The 21,441-nt window shown below is 43.1% G+C and overlaps 2 protein-coding genes across 2 annotated transcripts in view; one reads left to right on the forward strand and one right to left on the reverse strand.

Moving 5' to 3' along the window:
• Positions 1-8,810: 8,810 nt before the first annotated feature.
• On the forward strand, positions 8,811-21,248 carry TLDC2 (TBC/LysM-associated domain containing 2). The gene is made up of 7 exons (XM_069077630.1): positions 8,811-8,977; positions 11,214-11,313; positions 13,836-13,997; positions 14,403-14,555; positions 16,890-16,985; positions 19,332-19,405; positions 20,577-21,248. Exons 2-7 carry the CDS (start codon positions 11,281-11,283, stop codon positions 20,710-20,712), a joined length of 654 nt encoding a protein of 217 aa, XP_068933731.1. The 5' UTR covers positions 8,811-8,977; positions 11,214-11,280; the 3' UTR covers positions 20,713-21,248.
• The window catches only part of SAMHD1 (SAM and HD domain containing deoxynucleoside triphosphate triphosphohydrolase 1), a 62,313-nt gene continuing 61,200 nt past the window's right edge, over positions 20,329-21,441 (reverse strand). Inside the window, exon 16 of the mRNA XM_069077628.1 lies at positions 20,329-20,400. Coding sequence (XP_068933729.1) covers positions 20,344-20,400 — 57 coding nt within the window. The 3' untranslated portion in view covers positions 20,329-20,343. The remainder of the gene's footprint in view (positions 20,401-21,441) is intronic.

Below are 21,441 nucleotides of genomic sequence, written 5' to 3' on the forward strand. Positions count from 1 at the left end.
GGCTCAGAGAATGCAACAACCCCATTGACTCACTGGCCAATCAAGAAATACCCACTGAAAAACAAGCCTCCCACCCCAGGCCCCAGGTGCACACCAGCCTAGGGGCAGGGAAGATCTTTAAAATTTACATTTCCATTACAATAGCTTAGATTTCTTTCTTTGAAAATTGTCTATTCATAGTTTTCAGAGAAAGAAATCAAGGCTATTAATATTCACATGAAAAAATTCTCAAAGTCATTAGAAAAATGCAAATTAAATATTCTGAGGAAATTAAAACCTCATATCTGTCAGATTGACTATAATGAAAGAAAAGGAATGTGGTGAATGTGGGAAAATAGGTCCGCCAATACATTGTTGGTAGAGCTATGAACTAGTCCAACAAATGTGCAAAGCAATTTGGAACTCTTCCTCAAAAGCTATTAAACTGTACATATCTTTTGATTCAACAATACTGACACTAAGTTCATACCGGAAAGAGATCAAAGAGGAAAAGGACTGATATGTACAAAAATATTCATGGCAGCTTTTTTTTATTATGGCAAAGAATTAGAAATTGAGGTGATGTCCTTCAACAGGAGAATGACTGAACAAGTTATAATATATGAATGGAATGGAATGCTCTTCTGCTGTAAGAAATGATGAAGAGGATGATTTCATTAAAACCTGGGAAGACTCATATGAACTGATACAAAGTGAAGTGAGCAGAACTAGGAGAACACTATACACAGTAACAGAAATATTTCAATAGTGATCAACTGTGAAAAACTTAGCTACTCTAGTTAATATAATGATCCAAGACAATTCTAAAAGACTCTCCAGGAAAAATGCTATCTACACAGAGAGAGCACTGATGAACTCTGAGTGCAGACTGAAGCATACTTTTTCAATTTATTTTTCTCACTTTTTTTGCAACATGACTAATATGGAAATGTTTTGCATGACTTTACATATATAATTGATAACATATTGCTTACCTTCTCAATGGGTGGGGAAGGGTCTAGAAGGAGGGGAAAAACTGAGACTTCAAAATTTTACAAAATGAATGTTAAAATAATTTAAATAAAATAAAAACAAATAAATTTTTTAAAATAGGTGCCCATTTTGATTCTGATGTTTTGCTACATAAAGAGTGCCATTATGAAGAATTTGCTTGTATATATGTTTGATGCGTATGTGTACATACTGCTAGGGAATTCTTCAAATCAGAAGTCTTTAGATCCCTCGAAGAATAATTCCTCCCACCTTGATCCATTTGACTGAAGGTTAATAAATCAAGAGACAAGGTTAGATGATAAAATGTTTAATTAACATTTGCTACTGGGAAGTTGCCAGGTGGAGAGCAATGTACCCCAGGCACAAACAACCTATCATGTGAGGCTGCTTTGCCACTTTCCTTATTTGGGAGGTTGAATAATAGGGATAGGAATTCAAATGATTTGGGTCTCAGGAGTTACAAAGATCAGGTTTGTTCCAGTGGGACAATACATTTCTCTGAGGTTAGTCTTATGAAAATATCCTGGTAGGGCAGGAAATCACTAAGATAGTGGAGACCTCCTTTAAGATCGAAATCCATAAAATTCATTTATCCTGTACTTGACAGCCTGAGGGTCTCTATTCATACAACCCTGTAGCCCAGTTTCTTTGACCTTAAGGAGAATGCTTTTTCTGGGGAGAAGATGTTTTCCCTCAAACTCAGTCTGACTCTAACTCCCCCACTAGACACACACATCTATTCACACATATACATGTTACATATATGTGTTTCTCTGTATGTGTATTTCTATCATTGATCTCCTTTGAGAGGAACATAGGAACAGTTTAATGTTATTTCTTACATAAATACAAATTGTTTTCCGGAATGGTTGTACCAGTTCACCATCATTCCATCCAGCAGTGTCTAAGTGTTTCTGTTTTCCTCCTTCCAGTTGACTGATAGATATGAATTGAAACCTTTGTGCTGTTTTAATTTTCATTTTTCTATTAAAATAAATGCTTTGGAATACTTTTTCCCATGAGATTACTGATTATTTGTATTTCTCTTTCTGATAACTGTTCATATCTTTTGACTACTTATCTATTGAGAAATGGCTCCTGCTTTTATACAAAATGTCCCAAAAGTCTTGGTGCAATTTTAAGCTTAATAGTTTTAAGCTATTCATAGCACTATAGTAATATTGATAGTATTATATACTATTAATGGCTTAATAACATTAAGATATTAAGTTTAATAGCTAAAAACTGCACTGAGGCTTTTGGGACACCATAGATCCTGGGCTTTTATCAGAGCTATTTAACACAATTTTCCCCCTAATTGATAGCTTCTCTTCTTATTCTAGCTGCATTGATTTTAAAAAGCCTTTTAATTTTCTGTCATTGCAAGTATCTACTGAATTTTTGGGGGATCGCTTTTATTCCTTGCTTTGTTAAGATTCTTCTTCTAACTAGAGTTCTGAAACAAACTCCTTTCCAGTGACTGGTAAGGGCTTAATAAATGCTTGTTAGTTGACTAATTCTCCCCTGATTTGTAATAAGGTGACCATTTGTATTTAGGGCACATTCATTTGGAGTTTTACTTTAGTATATGAAGTAAGATGCCAGTCTAAAATTAATTTCTTTAAAATTGTTCTCTAGTTTTCTCACACAATTTTTTTTTTAAAAGCAATTGGGGTTAAGTAACTTGCTCAAGGTTACATGGCCAGTAATATCTGGTTGTGGTGCTAAGTATCTGAGCCCGAATTCGATCCCAGGTCATCCTAACTCTGGGGCTGGTGCTCTTACTCACTGCGCCACCTGGCCGCCCCTACCCACACAATTTTTGTAGTGCAGGTAGTCTTTCCCCCAGGGTTCTGTGGTTTATGAGACATTGGCAAATTAGTTCAATTGCTTGTGGATCTTGCATATCTAATTTGTTCCAAGGAGCTAATTTTGAGCCAGTAGCAATTTTTTTTTATAATTACCATCCACTGACATTTACATGGTACTAGAGTTTTGCCAAGGGCTTTATACCCATTATCATTTGATTCTAATAACCCTGAAAAGGGCAGAGGAAGTACTACAGGTATTTCCCCTATTTTACAGAAGGGAAAACTGAGGATAAATTAGTAGACTTGCCCATGGCCATACAGCCAGTAAGGGTCAGAGGCAGATTTGGAACCCAAGTGTTCCTAACACGCTGTTCACTATGTCATGCTACTCCTCAACCCCTCACCTCTATTTTTTCCACTATACCTGGGTGTGCTAGAACGAGCTGAACAAGCTCATGGAAGCCAATGATTAGATATTAATGCAAACATTTACACTCTGGAAATCAGAAAATGCTACAAATCAGTTCTTGGTTTATCTGGCTGATTGTCTAACTTCTAGAAAATAACAGAGAAAATATTAATAATGTAGATTAAACTTAAAAGTATGTCCTTCATACATTTTTTTCAGAGAACTGGCTGTTTAACTGTGAACTAACATTTCTATAGCTTGGGTGATTTCTTTTACTACAAGAGGTGGAAGGTCATATATCATATGAGTTAACGGCAGAGCTGGGACTAGAACCCAGGTTTCCTAATTTCTAGTCCAGTCTACACTGTAGCGCTACCTTTAGGAGACTCCCTAAATCGCCTAAAGTCCTGGATCTGCAGTCTTCCCAGCTAAGAACAGTGCTGACCAACTGGATGGAGTTGTGAGCTCCAGAGAAAAGCAACTACTTTTTACAAAGCAGCTTACACTGCTTTGTAAGTTAGTTGACTTGAATTAGTGCTTAGAACCACAGAGCATCAGAACTGAAAGGGAATTTAAAGACCATCTACCAGGGGTAGGGAACATGGGGTCTCGAGGCCATATGTGGCCCTCTAGGTCCTCAAGAGCAGCCCTTTGATTGAATCCAAACTTCACAGAACAAATCCCCTTAATAAAAGGATTTGTTCTGTAAAACATGGACTCAGTCAAAAGGCCACATCCAAGGACTTAGAAGGCCATACGTGGCCATGAGGCCATAGGTTCCCCACCCCTGAAGACCAATCCTCTAATTTTGCAGAAGAAACAAATCCAGAGAGAAGTGATATCCAAAGCCACCCAGGCTACTTTGTTTTTAAAATAAAATATAATTAATGACTTTAAGATGACATGTCACTTGCTTTTCCCACTGTATCACCCCCATCCAGTCCCCTCCCAAAGAGCTGTCTTTTAATATTAAAGAAGAAAAAAGGAGAAGAAAAATAAGTAGAGCTAAAGAACATACCCCTAAAGTCTGTTACATGCAGGGTTTTTCACCCATGGTCCCCCACCTCTGCAAGAAGCAGAATGACGTGTATTCTTATATTTCTTTATAGGGGCCAGACTTGGTCATGTTCATGTTAAAGCATTTAGTTTGATAGTTTTATTATTATTCCTTCCATTGCTGTGTTCATTGTTTTTTTTTTGGGGGGGGTTTCTGCTTGCTTCACTTTTTATCAATTCATGTAAGTCTTCCCATGCTTCTCAATAGTTATCATATTTGCTTCTTATAACTCAGTAATACTCCCTTACATTTATGTGCCACAGTTGATAATTTTTTTGCTGCCACAAAGTGTTTATCTAAATATTTTAATGTATGTGGGACCTTTATTTGTGTCACAGTCACACAGTATATTAATAATCAGAGGGTCTTCAAACAGATTCTTTGCTGTAGCATCTTTGAAGTTATCCGGTCAGGCAGCCAATCAGTCAATAAGCATTCACTGAACACTTACTATATCCTAGGCATTGTGTTAAGTGCTGGGAATACAAAGAAAGACAAAAACACTCCTGTCTCAAGGAACTTCAATTTTAATAGGGACATAACATGTAAATTAACTTCATGCTCGACTCTTCATAACCCCATTGGGGATTTTCTTGGCAAAGACACTTGCCATTTCCTTCTCCAGCTCATTTTACAGATGAGGAAACTGAGGTAAACAGGGTTAAGTGACTTGCCCAGGGTCACACAGCTAGTAAGTCAAAGCAAGTAAATCTAGTTCAGATTTAAACTTAGGAACATGAGCCTTCCTGACTCCAGGTCCTGTGCTCTATCCACTTCGCCACCTAGCTACAAGGTACATATAGAGAAGATGGAAAGTAACTGGGTTAAGAGGAGGGAAGGCCTGGGAAAGGCCTCCTAAAGAAGATGATATTAGGGCAGAATTCTAAAGAAAGCCAGGGATTATGGGGCAGAGGTGAGGAGAGAGAGTCTAATCTTCTTGACTAGATTATTGTTTTCCTCTGTACTCTTCTAAAATTTCTAGGAAGTTAGTGGCAAATCCAGGACTGAACCCTGAGATCTGATTCCTAGTCCAATGCACTTTCTGCTGAACCCTGCTACCTCAGAAGGATGGCAGACAGAGTGCCAGAAGTAGAAGGGAACTCAGAGGCCATTTAGTCTAGAGAGGGGTGGGGAGCCTGCGGCCTGGAGGCCACATGTGACCCTCAAGTGCAGCCCTTTGGCCCTTGATTCGAACAAATCAAGATTTGTTCTGTGAAGTTTGGATTCAGTCAAAGGGCCACACTTGAGGACCCAGAGGACTCTGTGTGGCCTTGATGCCACAGGTTCCCCACCCCTGGTCTAGGACCTTCATCTTACATACCAATGAAACCAAGGCCCAGAAAAAAGAAGGGATTTATTCAAGGTCACAGAGAAAGTGAGTGGCTGAACCTGAGACTCCAGCTCTTCTGACATCTAGTCCAGGCCACTTCACATTCCCTGGGAACAGCCTAGGGCCACTGATTCAACAACTTCAAGAAGTTTCTAGAACATATTTTCTAGAAATGGGAATTAATGGGACAGCATGGGGTGGGGGAGGGGAGAAGAGTATAGGGGCAGGTGTGTGATCCATGGGTTGTTTATAGGCCAAACACCCATTGCAACAGCCATGTTATAACTGGCAACACAACCTGTCACCCGACTACTATTCCCACAACAGAGAGTCAGCTAAGATCCTAGGCTTCCTGAGGGGGAACCCAGCCCTCCCTCTAGCCCTGCCTTATCTCTAGGCTTACTGCCTCCCTGGACCAGCCTTCTGGAGGCCTGGTCACTCACTGGGCAGAAGGTGAAGGGCTCCTGCTCCTTTCCCCATGCCTCCCAAAAGGATCCAATGAGCAGGTCCTCTGGTTGGTTCCTGGCTCCCAAGGAAGTAAGTTTTTGGTCCTTCTTCCCCTGGATCTGCCAGCCCAGCACAAGTTAGCCCTTCCTGGTTTGCTCTGCCCGTACTTAGATTCATGTAGAGCATTGGGGAAAAGGTCCTGTGAGGCTTAACATGCCTTGTAATTGACTCACCCCTCCTAGGGGAATAAGGGAACTGGTTAGTTAATCATAACAATCCCTCCCTCATATCTATTCAATATTTGATACTTTTCAAAGCATTTTCAGACCCCTTATCTCTTTTGATCCTCACAACAACCTTGTGAGAGAGGGTCAGTCAGCGAACAAGCAACAAGCGAACAAGATCTTACCACGTACCAGGAATGGTGCCAAGTTCTGGGAATACAAATACGACCAAAAAGAAAGATAGGGCAGGGAATGGTTTACTGCTTTTTAAAAAACAAAACAAAAAAATCCCCAGAAGTTCAGAGAGAGGATGTGCTTTTCTGAGCACACACAAGGTTAGAGGCAGAGCCCAGGTCAGAGTTCTTTCCCCCTCACCCTGTTGTTGGAAGCTTGAGGAAGGGACCTTTTCCTCTGCTCTTCCCACCCTGCTGAAGAAGCTGTCTAATCCTCAGACCTCTTTGTCCATGTTCTCACCTTATGTCAATCCTCCAATTTCAGGCCCTAGATACCTTCAGGCTCTCCTTATAGTACCCTTTGACTCAAAGGTATGTCATGTCAGTAGCTCACGGCAGCCTATAATGATAATATACATATATGTATATGTATTTATGCTTTATACATTGCTTTAAAGATTGCCAAGCACTTTACATCTATCTAATTAATCTATTTTATATATGTAAAATCTGATATGAGCCTCACAAGAACACTGTAAGGCCAGTGTTATTTTTATTGTCACCAGCTACCTCAAAGAGGTCATCATTTCAGGTGTGATAATTAACATTTATATAACCTTTTAAGGTTTACAAAACATGTTTCCCACAACAACCATGTGAGGTAGGTGTTATGAGTTTTGTTGTTTCATTTTAAAGATGAGAAAAATAAGACTTTTGGACACATTTACACAGCCAGTAAATGCAGAACTAGGCAATGAATTCGCATCCCCTCAAACTCAAAAGTCTTTTCACTTTCCACTATCCCAGGTTGCCTACCAGGGCAGGTGACACTTTGTTAGTTTTAATCGTATTTGTATTGATGTCCTCTTGTTTTTAAACCGGTCTAACTTTCAAATATATGCTCTTCTCCCTTAACCAGCAAGCTATCCCTTGTATAGGTATTGTTCAGAACCATGACGACATATGCCTGCAGGCCAGACAGAAATTCCCCAGTCTTATCTTTCCCATCCTTTAGACTTATGAGAAGGAAAAAAGAAGCTAAAAGAAGAGAAGGGAGAGAAAAAGGAAGAAAGGGAGGGAGAGGAAAGAAAGAAAGAGTGGGGGAAGGAGAGGAGAAAGAGAAGAAGAAAAAAGAAGAGACAGAAGGAAGAGAGATACAGAGAGAGAGAAGGAGGAGGAGAAGAGAAAGAAGAGGAGAGGAGAAGAAGAAAAGAAGACGAAGAAGACGACGACATCTGGAGGAGCGTCAGAAACGCCAGGGCAGACCCCGCTCCTCCTGAAGTCAATATAGGCTTTACATAGATCATGGCAATTTTTTATTTCTTCCTCTCGGAAGGCACAGAGATGTTTAGATTTTTAAAATTGTTTACCTGCTTATATTTCAATATTTACTTTGTCTCTCAACCTGGCAAATGAGTTATTTTGACACAGCTAATACGTATTTGAGGCAGGATTTGAGCTCAGATTTTGCCTGACTCCAAGTCTTGTATTGTGGCCACTATATCACCTAGTTGCCTCCAAGATGTAATCCTTTCTGGATGTAATAATAATCATTTATATATATATATATATATATATATATATATATATATATATATATATACATGTGAGTAAGAACAAGAGTGACTGGTAGCCCTGCCTGTCTGCTTCCCAGCACAGCACAGCAATCACCCCTGATAGATGGTAACAAATAAAAAGAAGAGAAAAAAAAGCAATTCAGAAAAACTAAACGATAAATAAGACTGTCTGACAGTATACGTATTATTCCAAATCCACGGTCCCTCTCCTCTGCTAAGGAAGGAGGGAGGTATACTTTCTTAACTTTTCTTTAGGGCCAAGATTGTTATTTTAATTCTACAGATTCCTGTAATTATACAGGAATCAAGGCCTTCAGTTAAAGAGATGAAGGAAGGACCAAGGGTGGAATCTCAGACCCCAGGAGGATTTTACTTTCCTAGGGGGAAGAGGGACTAGAGCATGGCAGAATATAAGTTATTCTTCAGGACAGGGCTTGTTTCATTCCTGTCTTTGTGTTCCAGAGAAGTTCCTGGCTGGTTCCTAGTACAGTTCCTGGCACATAGTAATGGCTTATTAAGTGCTTACTGAATGGATGGATGGATGAGCCATAAGACTCCCCTGGTTGCTCTTAGTCTGGGTAAGGAGAGGGTGGGAGGGGGGTAGTATATTTGTATGTGTTTATAGAGTTCAAGTTTATTGTGTAAGGTGATAACTGCTTGAGCCTTTCCAGCTGGAACCAGAAGCCACAGCGGGGGCTGGGCCTTGGGAAGGGCAGGCTAAGATTCTAAGCTAATTCATATAAGAGCCCTGGAAGCACACCAGGCTCTAAGGGCACATAGCAGCTGAGCCAGAACCCAAGGGAGGGGAGGAAGCCTGGCCATTCAAGTGAAAAAGCCAGTCTAGAAAAGCAAGGTTCCAGCCTGCCCACCCTGGAGAAGAACTGGTCTAACAAAGAAAATCTGTCCCGGACCAAGACTGCTGGAGGCTGGAAGAAGAGGCTCAAAGGGCTTTGTGGGTGAGTATCTTCCCTATATAGTCATACTCTAACCCCACGGGAACTTGGTCTTGAGTCTGCTGTTATCTACAGGCTGATTTTTGATGGGATCTCAGGGTCTCTTGACCCAATTCCACCTCCAGGATGTTTATATGTTTTTCAATTTTAAATCCATTAAGCCTAGGATACCAGCTAGGGGAGAGTCTTCCATCTCCCAAGAAGCCATCAGCTCAACTGTGCAGACAAGGTCACAGAAGGGCAATAATTACGGGGGTGGGGATTAGCCATCATCTGGATATAAGCTATTATTATCATTAAGAATGATAATCTATAACATAAATTATCTATAATAATCAATAATATACTTAGATTATATTTAATGTATTATAGGTAGTATCTATATAATAATAAGATATTTTATTACAATATAATGTACTACTATAGTGATACAACTTTATTAATAATGGCTGGTATTATTATTAATGCAGTCATAATAAGGCATTGTGTCATGGTGCACAGAAAACCAGCCCTGAAGCCCACGAAGACCTGCTTCTGATGTATATCCTGGTTGTATGGCCCTGGGCAGGTCGTCTAACTTCTTGGTGCTCTGGCTGTTATCGTTCAGTCTTTTCTGTTGTGTCTAAATCTCCGTGACCCCATTTGGGGTTTTCTTGGCAAAGATGCTGGAGTGGTTTACATTTCCTTCTCCAGCTCATCTTATAGACGAGGAAACTGAGACAAACAGAGTTAAATGATTTGCCCAGGGTCACACAGCTAGTAAGTGTCTGGGCTGGATTTGAACTCAGGAAAAGGAGCCTTTCTGACTCCAGGCTCAGCATTCTATCTACTATACCACCTCACTGCTCCAGGCAGCTATAAAACTATAAGTTGTAGAAAGAGTGTCAACCCACATTGAGTAGGAATTTTCTCATCCTGAACTTCCCTAATATCAGAGAAATCACAGTCCAATCCCTATCCATAATGACAATAATAAATAATAGCAATACTAATAAATGCTTTAAGATGTACATACTTCAGGCAATTTGGCAGCTGGTGCCAAGGGGATGTGTAAGTGAAGGCCTCTAGCAGGCATCTGGAAATATGAGAAGTGAACAAATTCAGAGAAAGGGTTAGGATTGGGTATATAGATTCGGGAGTCACCTACATTGAAGGAAAAAGCAACACAAATCCAACTTCTGCCTGCTATGAAGGATGGCCCTGCAATCAGAGGTTAGAGGAGGCTGAGAAGTGGTATCAAGGCTTAAGTGAGCAGGGTGGTGATGGGATGAGAAGTGATGAACTTATCCTGGAAGAGGCATCTTGTTCAGTGGTGTTGAAACCAAGTAGAGCTACAGAAGCAAAACAGAGTGAGCTGGAAATTCAATTTCTGCCCTCCATAAAGGAAGGCTTTGGGAGGAGTTTGGTGCTTTACCCTCCAGCCCTACAATTAGCTGAAAAGCAAGGGCACAGTTGGAAAGGGGGCATGATGGAGGTGTCTGGAAAATGGGCAGCGATGCTGACCAGGCAGGTCCCCACAAAAGTTCATCAATTGGAGGAAGAAGCAAGGAAGGGCAAAGGTATCTTCCAGGGAGAGAGGGCAACTGGGAATAAGGTGAAGTCTCCAGAGCCAGGAGCAGATCTGAGGAGAGGAGTGAAGGAAGGGTAGTAGAGGAGAAGGAGAGACAGAAAGTACAGACTACTCCTTGTAGGAATTTAGCTGGGAAGGGAAGGATGGGCATATGATGAAAGTCTGAGGGCATAACGTGGTCAAGGGAAGGCTATTTTTAAGATAGGAAAAACCTCACGATGTTTGAAGGGGCCAATAGATGGGGTGACATTGAAGATGAGATGGAAGAAAAGGGGATGAGTGGGAGGGGATTGAAGGGTTCACAGGGGAAAAAAGCTAGGACTAAAAGCCAGGAAAATTGACATCTAGTCCTAGCTTTGCTATTAATTAGCTGTGAGTCTCTCCTTTTCTCTCAGCATTTTTCCCTCAGTAAAACAAAGGGACTAGACTAGGTTCTTGCTAAGGTTCAGATATCAGCGAAGAAGCCACAATGCCTAGGAAGACAGAGTCCTGTGGGCAGGCTTCCTGGGAGATGAGGCCTGATGCCTGTGCCCAACCCTGCCAGGATAGCAGGAGTGGGGCAGGGGTTGCCAATAGCAGGGTGAGGTTGAAGAAGTTGCAAAGGGCAGCTGGGTAAAGCTGAGAATTCATCATTCACCAACCAGGTGCTCCCTTTCCTTTCTCCCTCAGCTCCTCTCTGCCCCGCCCTAAGGGTGCCCATGACACAGCCACAGCCAGCCTGTCCCCAGGCAGCAGGATGAGAGGGCTCCGATGGCGCTACACTCAGCTGGTAGGTCATGATCCTCCCTTCCTCCCAAGCTTTAAAGTGTCAGATGGGTATGGAGCTGCTCAGTGATTGAACTGGGACTTGGGCAGTGCATCTGAATATTTAAAGCTATTTCTGTTTCTTTTCACAAGGCCCAGTCTCTCCTGGCTCTCACCAACCCCTCAGTTCTCCAAACCCCTACCTTAACCTTGGCAAATAGCCAAATTTCTTTCCATTCCTTTAACCATGCCATTGCCCGGTATGGATCCATAGAGATTGTAGTAGGTGAGGTGAGATCTGTTGCTGTGATGACCTGTCCTATTCGGGAGGGCAGGATATGGGTAAAGGCACTGGGTTATACCCGGGAAGTGTGGCTGTTCCCTATTGGGCCAGTATCTGTCTATGAGATGGTATTCTTGCTGAAGTGCTCTTCTGTGCCCAATCCCTGCCCTGGGCTGACACTGCCTGTGACATATGTGGGCCCATTGTGGCTTGAACCTGACTTGGGGGAGGGGAAGAAAGTATCACCTGTTGCCAGAGGCCAGGTTAAGCAAGAGGAGCCTGGGAGGAGCTGTGAAGGGATTCAGGGTAGGGAATATGCTGGCAGGAGAGGCACTGACTGATCCTTACTCCCAAGCTTGGGCCTTCTGCCCCTGAGCAGTACCTAGAACTCAACACACACACACACAAACACATATATAAGGCAGTCTTAGAACAGGAAGGGACCTTGGAGACCATCGAGTCCAAGAATTCTCAATCTTTTTGGTGTCCTGGGCTCCTTTGGCAATCCAGTGAAATCTACTGCAGCCTTCTCAGAATAATATTTCTAAATAAAAATTTTAAATATATAGGATTACAAAGGAAACCAATTATACTGAAATTTCATTATCAAAATATTTTTCAAAAACCAAATTTGTGATATAGTCACCTCATATGCTTCTCTATTAATATATTAATAATGATAGCTAACATTTACAAAGTGCTTTAAGGTCTGAAGAGAGCTTTGTAAACCTTGGTAAGCTTTCTGTAAATGTTAGCTCACTCAATCTTCTCAACAACCCTTCAAGGCAGGTGTCATTATCTCCATTTCACAGTAGAGAAAACTGAGGCAAACAAAAGTGAAGTGGCTTACCCATGGTCACATAGCTAGTAAATATGTGAGGTAGGATTTGAACTCAGATCTCTCCCATTCCAACTCCAGCTCTCTCTTCATGGTACCATCTAGCTGCCTTCAATGACAAGGTAATATATTTAAAATACAGGTAAAGGATCTAACAACTAGAGTAACTTCAAAGTATAGGTGAGCATAATGATATTTCAAGATGTCTACAACAATTTTAATGTGATATAAAAATATCTGTGATTTCTCTTGGTGGCAAAGTCACAGGTACTGCTAATATTCCTGTGGTTTGTGACCTCTGTTCACAATGGAAGAAAATGCTTAATTGTTAGTGAAACTAAAGATGTCATTTTTTTCCCCCAACCAAGTTCATGGACTCCCTGGAATCTATCCATGGACCCTAGGTAAAGAACCTCTGATCTAGTCCAACTTCTTCATTTGACAGATGAGGAAACAGAGCCAGGGAGGGAAAATGAAATGAAATAGGAAGTGGCCAAGCCTGTATTTGAAACCAATTCTCTGATTCTAAATCTTGGTCTCTTTCTCTCACACTATGATGCATGAGCTTACATCTGGACACCTGTGTACACACAGACACACAAATACAGACATAGACACACACATGAGTTATAAGGTCTTTGTTCTTGATACCTGGATAGGAGGGACTGTGGGTAGGAGTAAGGGCAGGGATCTTGGATGTTCTGGCCTATGCTTCCCTCTACCCTCAGAGCTGTAACTTGATGTCTCCCCCAAGTCAGGACAAACTCAGAAAGGCCAGGAGTAGAGAAATCTTGATTGGAGGACCCATAGCTACCCAGAGGTCTCTTGTCTCCTTGTGTCAGGATACCAGCCTCCACCGTGCCCAACTCCATGGGAAATGTCCTCATTTTCATCCTTAGGGAGCTAGGGAAATTTGTGTCCTTGGGATCTAAGAATTGTTTCCCCCTACTCAGAAGGAGAAGCTGAGCTAGAGGGAAGCTGCACCTGAGAAAAGAGCCCTTCCTGAGTGCATGGTGGGGGGGGGGCTGCAGTTATTAAAGGCTTCACAAGATGGTCCCATGGGCACCAGAACTTGAAGGCATTGTCAAGGCTGGAAGGGGGCTGAATGCTTGGGTGGAAATCTAGACAGAGGTAGTGCGCAGTGAGGATTGGATTTCAGACCTGTCTATTAGAGACCCGGTTTTGCCACAAACTCCCTATGCATTTTTAGGGAAATCATTCCCCTCTGTGCAATAAGGTTCAGATGAGATGGTCTCTAAAGTCTCTTCCAGATTCTACATTTCTGTGATTTAATGTATATCTGAGTTTCTCAGAGAGAAACAAGGGGGTCCACATCTAAGAAGGCTGCCTTCTCTACTGCTCAGGCCCCTGTGGGCCACAACTGAATCCACTGCTCTCCTGTCCACGCTGTCTGTATCTCCCACAGCCCAGCCAACCGGATGACCCACTGCCAGGAGAGGTTGAGGCCGAGGCTGAAGCTGAGGCTGAGGCTCAGACTGTGCCAACTGCCCAGGGCCCAGGCATTCAGGAGGCTTCAGTCCCCACCCTGGGAGAGAGCAAAGTCCTTCATGAAGAGGAATTCAGGCAGGTATGGCTACTGATTGGAATTTATGGACTTCAGACCTGAGCCCGAGAGGTAGGCTTTCTTCCTGGACAATGTCAGGGACAGGCTAGCAGTAGGGAGATCTAGGCTCTTGTCCTGGCTCTATTATTTGACTTGCTGTGGAAATGGAACCAGTTACTTCCCTGCCATGAACCTCAGTTTTCCCATGGTGATAATATCTGTATCACTAGTGGCTTAAAAGCTCAAAAGTGCTATGCCTTTCCATGGCTCTGTCCTGAGGCAGGGAACAGAAAACTGAAACAGCTAGGGAAGGTCTTCTCATCCATCCTTTAGTTACTATCCCTGGCCTGAGTCCTTCTGGTCTCCCCATCCTCCCCTAACCTCATCTGAGGAAGAGCACCCCATTCATGCTCCTACTTCTGTCTCCAGCTCATCCCATACTTTCCCCTTCGGTTCACTGACCACTCCTGGACTCTGGTTTACTGCACTGAAAGAGATGGTTTCAGCCTGAAGAGCCTGTATCGGCGGATGGAGGGCCAGAGCTACCCCGTACTACTGGCCCTCAGGGATAGGGATGGCCAGGTAAGTGAGGCCAAGTCTAATGGTGGGGGAGGCCTGGTTCAAGGCAAAGGCTTAAGTGCTGAAGGAGGTCATTGGTGTCTCCCTGCCACAACATGACCATAGGAGTCTCTCTTCTCTGGAGACAAGTCTCTTCAGAAGCATATTCACCTGCATTCCCCAGAGAAAGGACAAAGAGCGGAAGAATGAGGATGCTCTTCCCAGATGGCCCCCAGGACAGGGTCCCCTCACCATATGTCCAAGGTACAGGCCCTATGGCTGAAGGTTCACATAGTTGGGGCAGTCATGAGCTGAGTCAGACACTGGGGACCCCTAAGAAAGAAATTCTTTCCCTTGCACTTCTCCTTCCTCATCTACCACAAAATCTAGACGTCTGAATTCTGGTCCTCCAACAGTTTTACAATCTGGTTTTCCTACAACATTTTTCTCTCTCTCTGTCTCTGTCTCTCTCCTTCCCCTCCCCTCCCCTGTTTCTCTCTTTTTCCTATATCTTCTCCCCATCCCCTCTCCTTTTTCTTCTCCTTTTCTTTCTCCTCTCTCTCTGTCTCTGTTTCTCCCTCCCTCCCCCCTCCCCCACCACAAATCCCACCGGGGGGTTAGGGGGCAGCAGGATCAGGAGAGTTGTCCTATAATTAATCCTTCCCAGCAGCCTCAACTTTGATTCCCATCCCTACTCAGAACACCCACCTAGACATTTTTGTGCTTGGGCAAAGCACACAAATAGTATCCAGGACAAGTGGCACTAGACATGCCCTCACTTTGGCAATTGTCCTATCAGAGGCATTCAGAGACCCTGGAGAATTTGAGGTTGTTTCTGGGAAGGGTTTGGGATGCAGAGCAATTTGGAGTAGGGGAGAAACACCCTAGCCTATCACATAGGGGCTTCCCATTTTAACCATTGTTCTCACTAGGTGCTTAGCTCTAAGGCTAGGTGCCGAGTTCTGTTCTTCTATGCCACTATGAGATGCAATTTTAGGACCTTCAAACTTGTCATCCTCGGGCAAAGCCCACGTTGCCCTATCCTAGTCATGGCCTTGTTTCTCCTAATCAGTCCATCAATACGCATCTCTCTCTTCTTTTTTCAGGGTATATTTTCAATAAATAATTTTTTGAGCACCTCTCAAGAACCTACTGTGTGCTTAGCTCTGGGCCCATTCAGCTCCCCTGTTAGGAGGGAGAAAAGAGGGAACAATCCTTGTCCTTGGAGAGCTCACAGTCTGGGTGGGGAGGCAGAACTTGTCCACAGGAAACCATTAGAGAAAAAGACAAGGCAGTGTGTAATTTAGGGCTGAATTGCAGGTTTCAAACTCCAGATGTTGTAATACTCACTATGGGCTAGAGCAGATGGTGAAGGCTCCCTAGAGGAGAGACTACCCACTCTAGGCCTTGAAGGATGAGGACAATTTTTTTTCTTTTTTTAAATTTAATTAATTAATTAATTTACTTTTCGTTTACAACATTTAGCTCCACAAACTTCTGAGTTCCAATTTTTCTCCCCTTCCCCTCCATGGCAGCATGCAATCAAACAGAGGTTCTACAAATACCTTCACATTAAACATTAGTCAAGTTGTAAAGAAGTATTATAGCCAATGGAGTAAACAATGAGAAAGAAGGAACAAAACAAAACAAAAAGAGGGAAAGCAGATAGTTTGCTTCAATCTGCACTCAGGCTCTGCAGTTCCTTCTCAAGGTGTGGGTAGCCCTGTCCATGATGGGTCTTCTGGAGTTGTCTTATAGCCTCGCATTGCTGACGGGAGCCCAGTCTTTCAAAGTTAGTCATCACAGATACCACGTGTCTGTACTTGTGTACAATGTTCTGGTTCTGCTCTCCTCATTCAACATCAGTCTTTCCAGGTTATTATGAAGTCCATCTGCTCCTCATTTCTTATAGCACACTAGTATTCCATTATATGCATATACCACAACTTGTTCAGTCATTCCCCAATTGATGGGCACCCCCTTGATTTTCAATTCTTTGCCACCACAAAAAGAGCTGTTAAAATATTTTTGTACAAATGGGTCCTCTTCCCATTTGTATGATTGGATGTGGACAATTTTAACAGGAGGAAGGGGAAGAGGGAGGAAGGGCATTCCAGGCTGGAAACCTGCATAGGCATCGGGATGCTCTGCTTATGGGGTAATTTATAGGTTCAGGACATAGACCTTCACTGAGAACCAGATTTGAGTGGGGGCAGTGGTGGTGGTGGTCCTATGAAGACAAGGGTGGGATGTTCCTTGATGGTACCACAGGGGGCCTGAGAACTTCCTAAGGATACTCCCTCCCACCCCCAGAAGGCCTGTGCCAGATGCCAACCATGCTCTTGCTTCCTGTTTCAGATATTTGGTGCCTTCTCCTCAACAGCCATCCGCGTCAGCAGCTGTTTTTACGGCACTGGAGAAACCTTCCTCTTCTCCTTCTCCCCACAGCTGAAGGTATGGTCCCCAGGCTGGAGCCAGGTCTGAGTGAATCTCCTGGGTTCCTAGGGCAGCATGCAACTCTGTTCCCATTGGGCATAACTTTTTTTTCTTCGAGGCAATCAGGGTTAAGTGACTTGTACAGTGTTATATAGCAATTAAGTGTCTGAGGCTGGATTTGAACTCAGGTCCTCCTGACTCCAGGGCTAGTGTCCCAAGTTAATCCTTTATTGAGCCAAACTATTCCTCCCTATAACTTTCCCTATACCTTGGTCCTAGTAGTGTCGTTTAGGGCCAAGCAGAAAAAGTCTGATCCTTCTTCCAGATAATGGTCCCTAAGATATTTGAACAGGGGCAGCTAGGTGGCGCCACAGTGCACAGAGTGCTAGGCCTAGAGTCAGGAAGACTCATTCTTGGGTTCAAATTTGGCCTCAGACACTAGCTGTGGGACTCTGGACAATTCTGTTTGCCCCAGTGTCCTCATCTATAAGATGAACTGTAGAAGGAAATGGCAAACACGCCAGCATTTCTGCCAAAGAAAACCCCAAATGGAGTCATAGAGTCAGATACAACTGAAAACTGATGGAACAAAGATACTTGAACATAGCAATCCAGAGAAGCACCTCATTAATACAGGACTGGGTTTTAGTCCTGGCTTTGCCATTAACTCCACACGTTGGTGAGTCTTGGGAAGCCATTTATTTTATGTCTATCTCTTGTGCCATTCCCTACCCTGACCCCACTACCAACCCTCCTAGCTAAGGTAAAAATGAGCCCTGGACCCAAGTCATCAAGAAATCTAGAATCAGGGGTGGCTAGGTGTCACAGTGAATGGTACATTGGCCCTGGAGTCAGGAGGACCTGAGTTCAAATCCGGCCTCAGACACTTGACACACTTACTAGCCGTGTGACTTTCGGCAAGTCACAACCCCAATTGCCCTCCAAAAAGAAAAAAAAGAAAAAAAGAAATCTAGAGTTAGCTTTTGAAATAGATCTTCCATACTGAAAGTTCTCACCACCACAAAATCCAGATTATGGCAGTAACCTCCCAAAGATCTTCATGCCTCTTCCTACAAATACTTCTTATACCACTAAGTCTCTTATCTTCCTCATCCCTGGATGGAGTCATGGGATTATAGATTTAGAGGTGAAAAGAACTTTAGAGGAATCCAGTTGTATTGCTTTCAAAATGATGAAACTGGGGCAGATAGGTGATGAAGTATATAGAGTGCTGGGCCTGGAGTCAGGACTACCTGAGTTCAGATCCTGCTTCAGACACTAGCTGTGTGACCCTGAGCAAGTCATTTGACTTTTGTCTACCTCAATTTCTTCATCTGTAAAATGGAGGTAATACTTCCTACCTCCCAAGGTGGTTGTAAAAATAAAAAATATTTGACTTTGCACTCCTTAAAATGCCTTATAAATGCTGGCTATGCTTATGCTTATGATTATTGTCAAAACAACCTTGCTAAGGTCTGATGATAGAACACTCCTTGCTTAAAAAACAAAAGAAAAACAAAATAAGCCTTCTGTGGTTTCCCATTGTGTCTAGGGTGAAATACAATTTCCTTAGCTTGTCATTTTAGGTTTTTCACAATTTGGCTCCCACCTAGCTTTCCAGCTTATTTCAAGCCACACCCTTTCGTGAACTCTATGTTACAGTAAAACTAGCTATTGTTGTTGTTAAGTCCTGTTTTCAGTCATGTTTGACTCTTCTCAACTGATTTTGGGGATTTTCTTGGCAGAGATACTGGAGTGTTAGCCATTTCCTTCTCCAGTTCATTTTACAGATGAGGAAACTGAGGTAAATGGGGTTTAAGTGACTTTCCCAGGGTCACACAGCTAGGAAGTATTTGAGACCAGACTTGAACTCAGGAAGAAGAGTCCCGATCTGGCGTTCTACCCACCGTGCCACTTAGCTACCCCTGTAAGAGTCTGGCCCTTAAAAAACAAACAAAAAAGCAAACCCTTGCACACCTTTGCTCTTTTTTAATCTGGAAAAAATGCCGTGAGATAGGCAGGACAGAGATTATTATCTTAATTTTTAAGATGAAAAAACTGGGTCTCAGAGGAGGAAGAGATCAATTTAACATCACCCAGCTAGCATTTGACAGAGTTGGCATTTAAGCCCAGGTTTCATGATCCTCAAGCTTTTCCTACCACACTCTACCCTCCTCTCTCCACATGACCTTCTCTTAGCTGGGACCTGGGAATGGGAACATTTTACCTGGAAGAGTTCTGAATCCAGAGAAATTTTGGGGATGGGAAAAAGATTTCCTTCCAACTCTGCCATCAGGCGGTCACCAGCGGTACTGCCAGATGCTCAGGTCCTTAGCACTAAACATGTTTTTCTTTTTGTTGCAGGTATTTAAGTGGACAGGAAGTAATACTTTCTTTGTGAAGGGTGACCTGGACTTGCTGGTAATGGGGAGTGGCAGGTATGCATTCAGTAATCCTTCCTGGGATTCAGGGGTATCGTGTTCTCATTTCCTGCCTCTTTTGAGGGGCACAGGGGCTGGGACTCCCGCTCTTCCTTAAAACCTCTTTCCTGGTCAAATCAATAGATCCCTGCCACAGACGGTTGCTCAAAATTGTCAATGTACAGAGCTAGAGATAAAACCATTCTTACAAGGTGCTAATAACAGGGCAGTTTAATATATTTGGTCCTTCCCCCTTCGCTGGCAGGGCAAACTTTAGTAGGGCACCACATGGCAGGCATAAGGGACAACTAGTCACCTCCTTCTTTAGGAAGAGGGTAACATTCGCCAAAGGAGCTGAGGCCTCCCTCTAGACATGGGCAAGGCCAACTTGACCTACAAACTCAATGGACAAGATGTAAAGGGTGACAGGAGTCTCCTGCTCAAATAGCCCTCCTACTGATAGCTGAAGACTCAACCATTGCAGGGTCATTCCTTTGTAGTTAAGCTTGCCTTATAAAATGCTGCAAATCAGAGGCGGGGGTCTGAGTATGGAACACTATAAATAGTCAGATTTTTTTGACCTGCTGATCAGTTTTACTGAACTGCTTTTTTTTCCCCTTTTACTTTTTATTTATTTTAAAATAAGATGGTTCTCTGGGAGGGAGAGGGGGGACAAACATTTGGGAAATGTAGGTGATATAAAAACAAAAGATATTTTAAAATAAAATTTAAAAAAATTGAATACGGGGCATCTAGGTGGCACAGTGACTAGAGCACTGGCCCTGGAGTCAGGAGGTCCTGAGTTCAAATCCGGCCTCAAACACTTAATACAAAAACTAGCTATGTGACCTTGGACAAGTCACTTAACCCCACTTGCCTTCCAAACAGCAAATAAATAAATAAATAAATGAAAATTGAACACTGCAAATACGTTCTGTAGAGTAGCTGTTCAGTTCCTAAACTGCAGACTCAGCAGTATCTGATGGGTCCATGGCTTCTGGCGTGGCAGCTGGCTGGCAGAAACAGAGAGAGGGTAGAAATAGGGGAGGTTCAGAGCCCTAAAAAGGAATTTTCGACCTGATCAAAGTTTTGGTGGGGGGTGGCCCTGTCAATATGAAGTCTCTAACCCAAATGTGGTTTGATAAGAACCAGAAGCATTCCTGATACCCAGGTTTCTTTTTGTCTCCAGTGGCCATTTTGGGCTGTGGTTGGATGGGGACCTGAACCATGGGGGAAGCCACCCCTGTGCTACCTTCAACAATGAAGTCCTGGCCAGCCGGGAAGAATTCTTCATACAGGATCTAGAGGCCTGGGCCTTGAGCTGATGATGTGCGCAGGCGGGTAAAGCCTGCCCTGACCTCACTGGGGCCTTGCTCACTACTTCCTTCCCCAGGCTAACGGTATAGCATAAGGGGGCAGTCAACCAAGAGTTTCTTGGTTAGCTATGCAAGCAATGGCAGGCCCCTACCTATCAAAAGCCTTGTATAACTAGGGTAAGAACATGGGGGATGGATACTATCTTAGCAGTATCTTCCAGTAGCAAATGATTGTTTGCTTTGAATAAATCTGGATCCCAGCAGCTCTCTTCAGAACTTCCAGATAACCTATCAAATGCGGTCCCAATCCTATAGGCAAAAAGTAATGAAGTTCCTGATAAGGATTGTTACATGTTGACAGGCCCAGGGAACTGGGAGTACTGCCCTTTCCCTTCCTCTCAATACTGCCTTATCCATTAATTTTTTCATGGGCTATTTACTATGTACACAGTAACCTGTATATTTCATGGCTGGTGCACTCCTCTTCCTCAAACTAAGCAATATTCAAATGCAGGAGTCGACTCTAAGAGGTAGTTTAGGTGGGCAAAGATCACACTTGGGTTCAATCATCCACCATCCACTCCCTCATCCAAATTTTTCCAGCTCACCAGGGTTAGTCTAGCATAGGGCTACCAGGCTGAAACCAATACCCTGGAGTTAACTCTTTGTTGGGGAAGCACCCTACAGTATTAAAAGGTCAAGAGGAATCAACATGATGAGTGTTTTCATATACCTGAC

Source organism: Petaurus breviceps, unplaced genomic scaffold (assembly GCF_028583685.1).
Source record: "Petaurus breviceps papuanus isolate PSGF00001 unplaced genomic scaffold, PetGlider_PUasm1.0 90994, whole genome shotgun sequence".
Classification (NCBI taxonomy): Eukaryota; Metazoa; Chordata; class Mammalia; order Diprotodontia; family Petauridae; genus Petaurus; species Petaurus breviceps.

Excerpts from the sequence above, each read along its gene's own strand:
- TLDC2 (XM_069077630.1), top strand. The coding sequence starts at position 11,281 with ATGAGAGGGCTCCGATGGCGCTACACTCAGCTG. Across the intron at positions 14,556-16,889 it reads TCAGGGATAGGGATGGCCAG|ATATTTGGTGCCTTCTCCTC; the intron begins GTAAGTGAGGCC and ends TTCCTGTTTCAG. Across the intron at positions 16,986-19,331 it reads CCTTCTCCCCACAGCTGAAG|GTATTTAAGTGGACAGGAAG; the intron begins GTATGGTCCCCA and ends TTTTTGTTGCAG.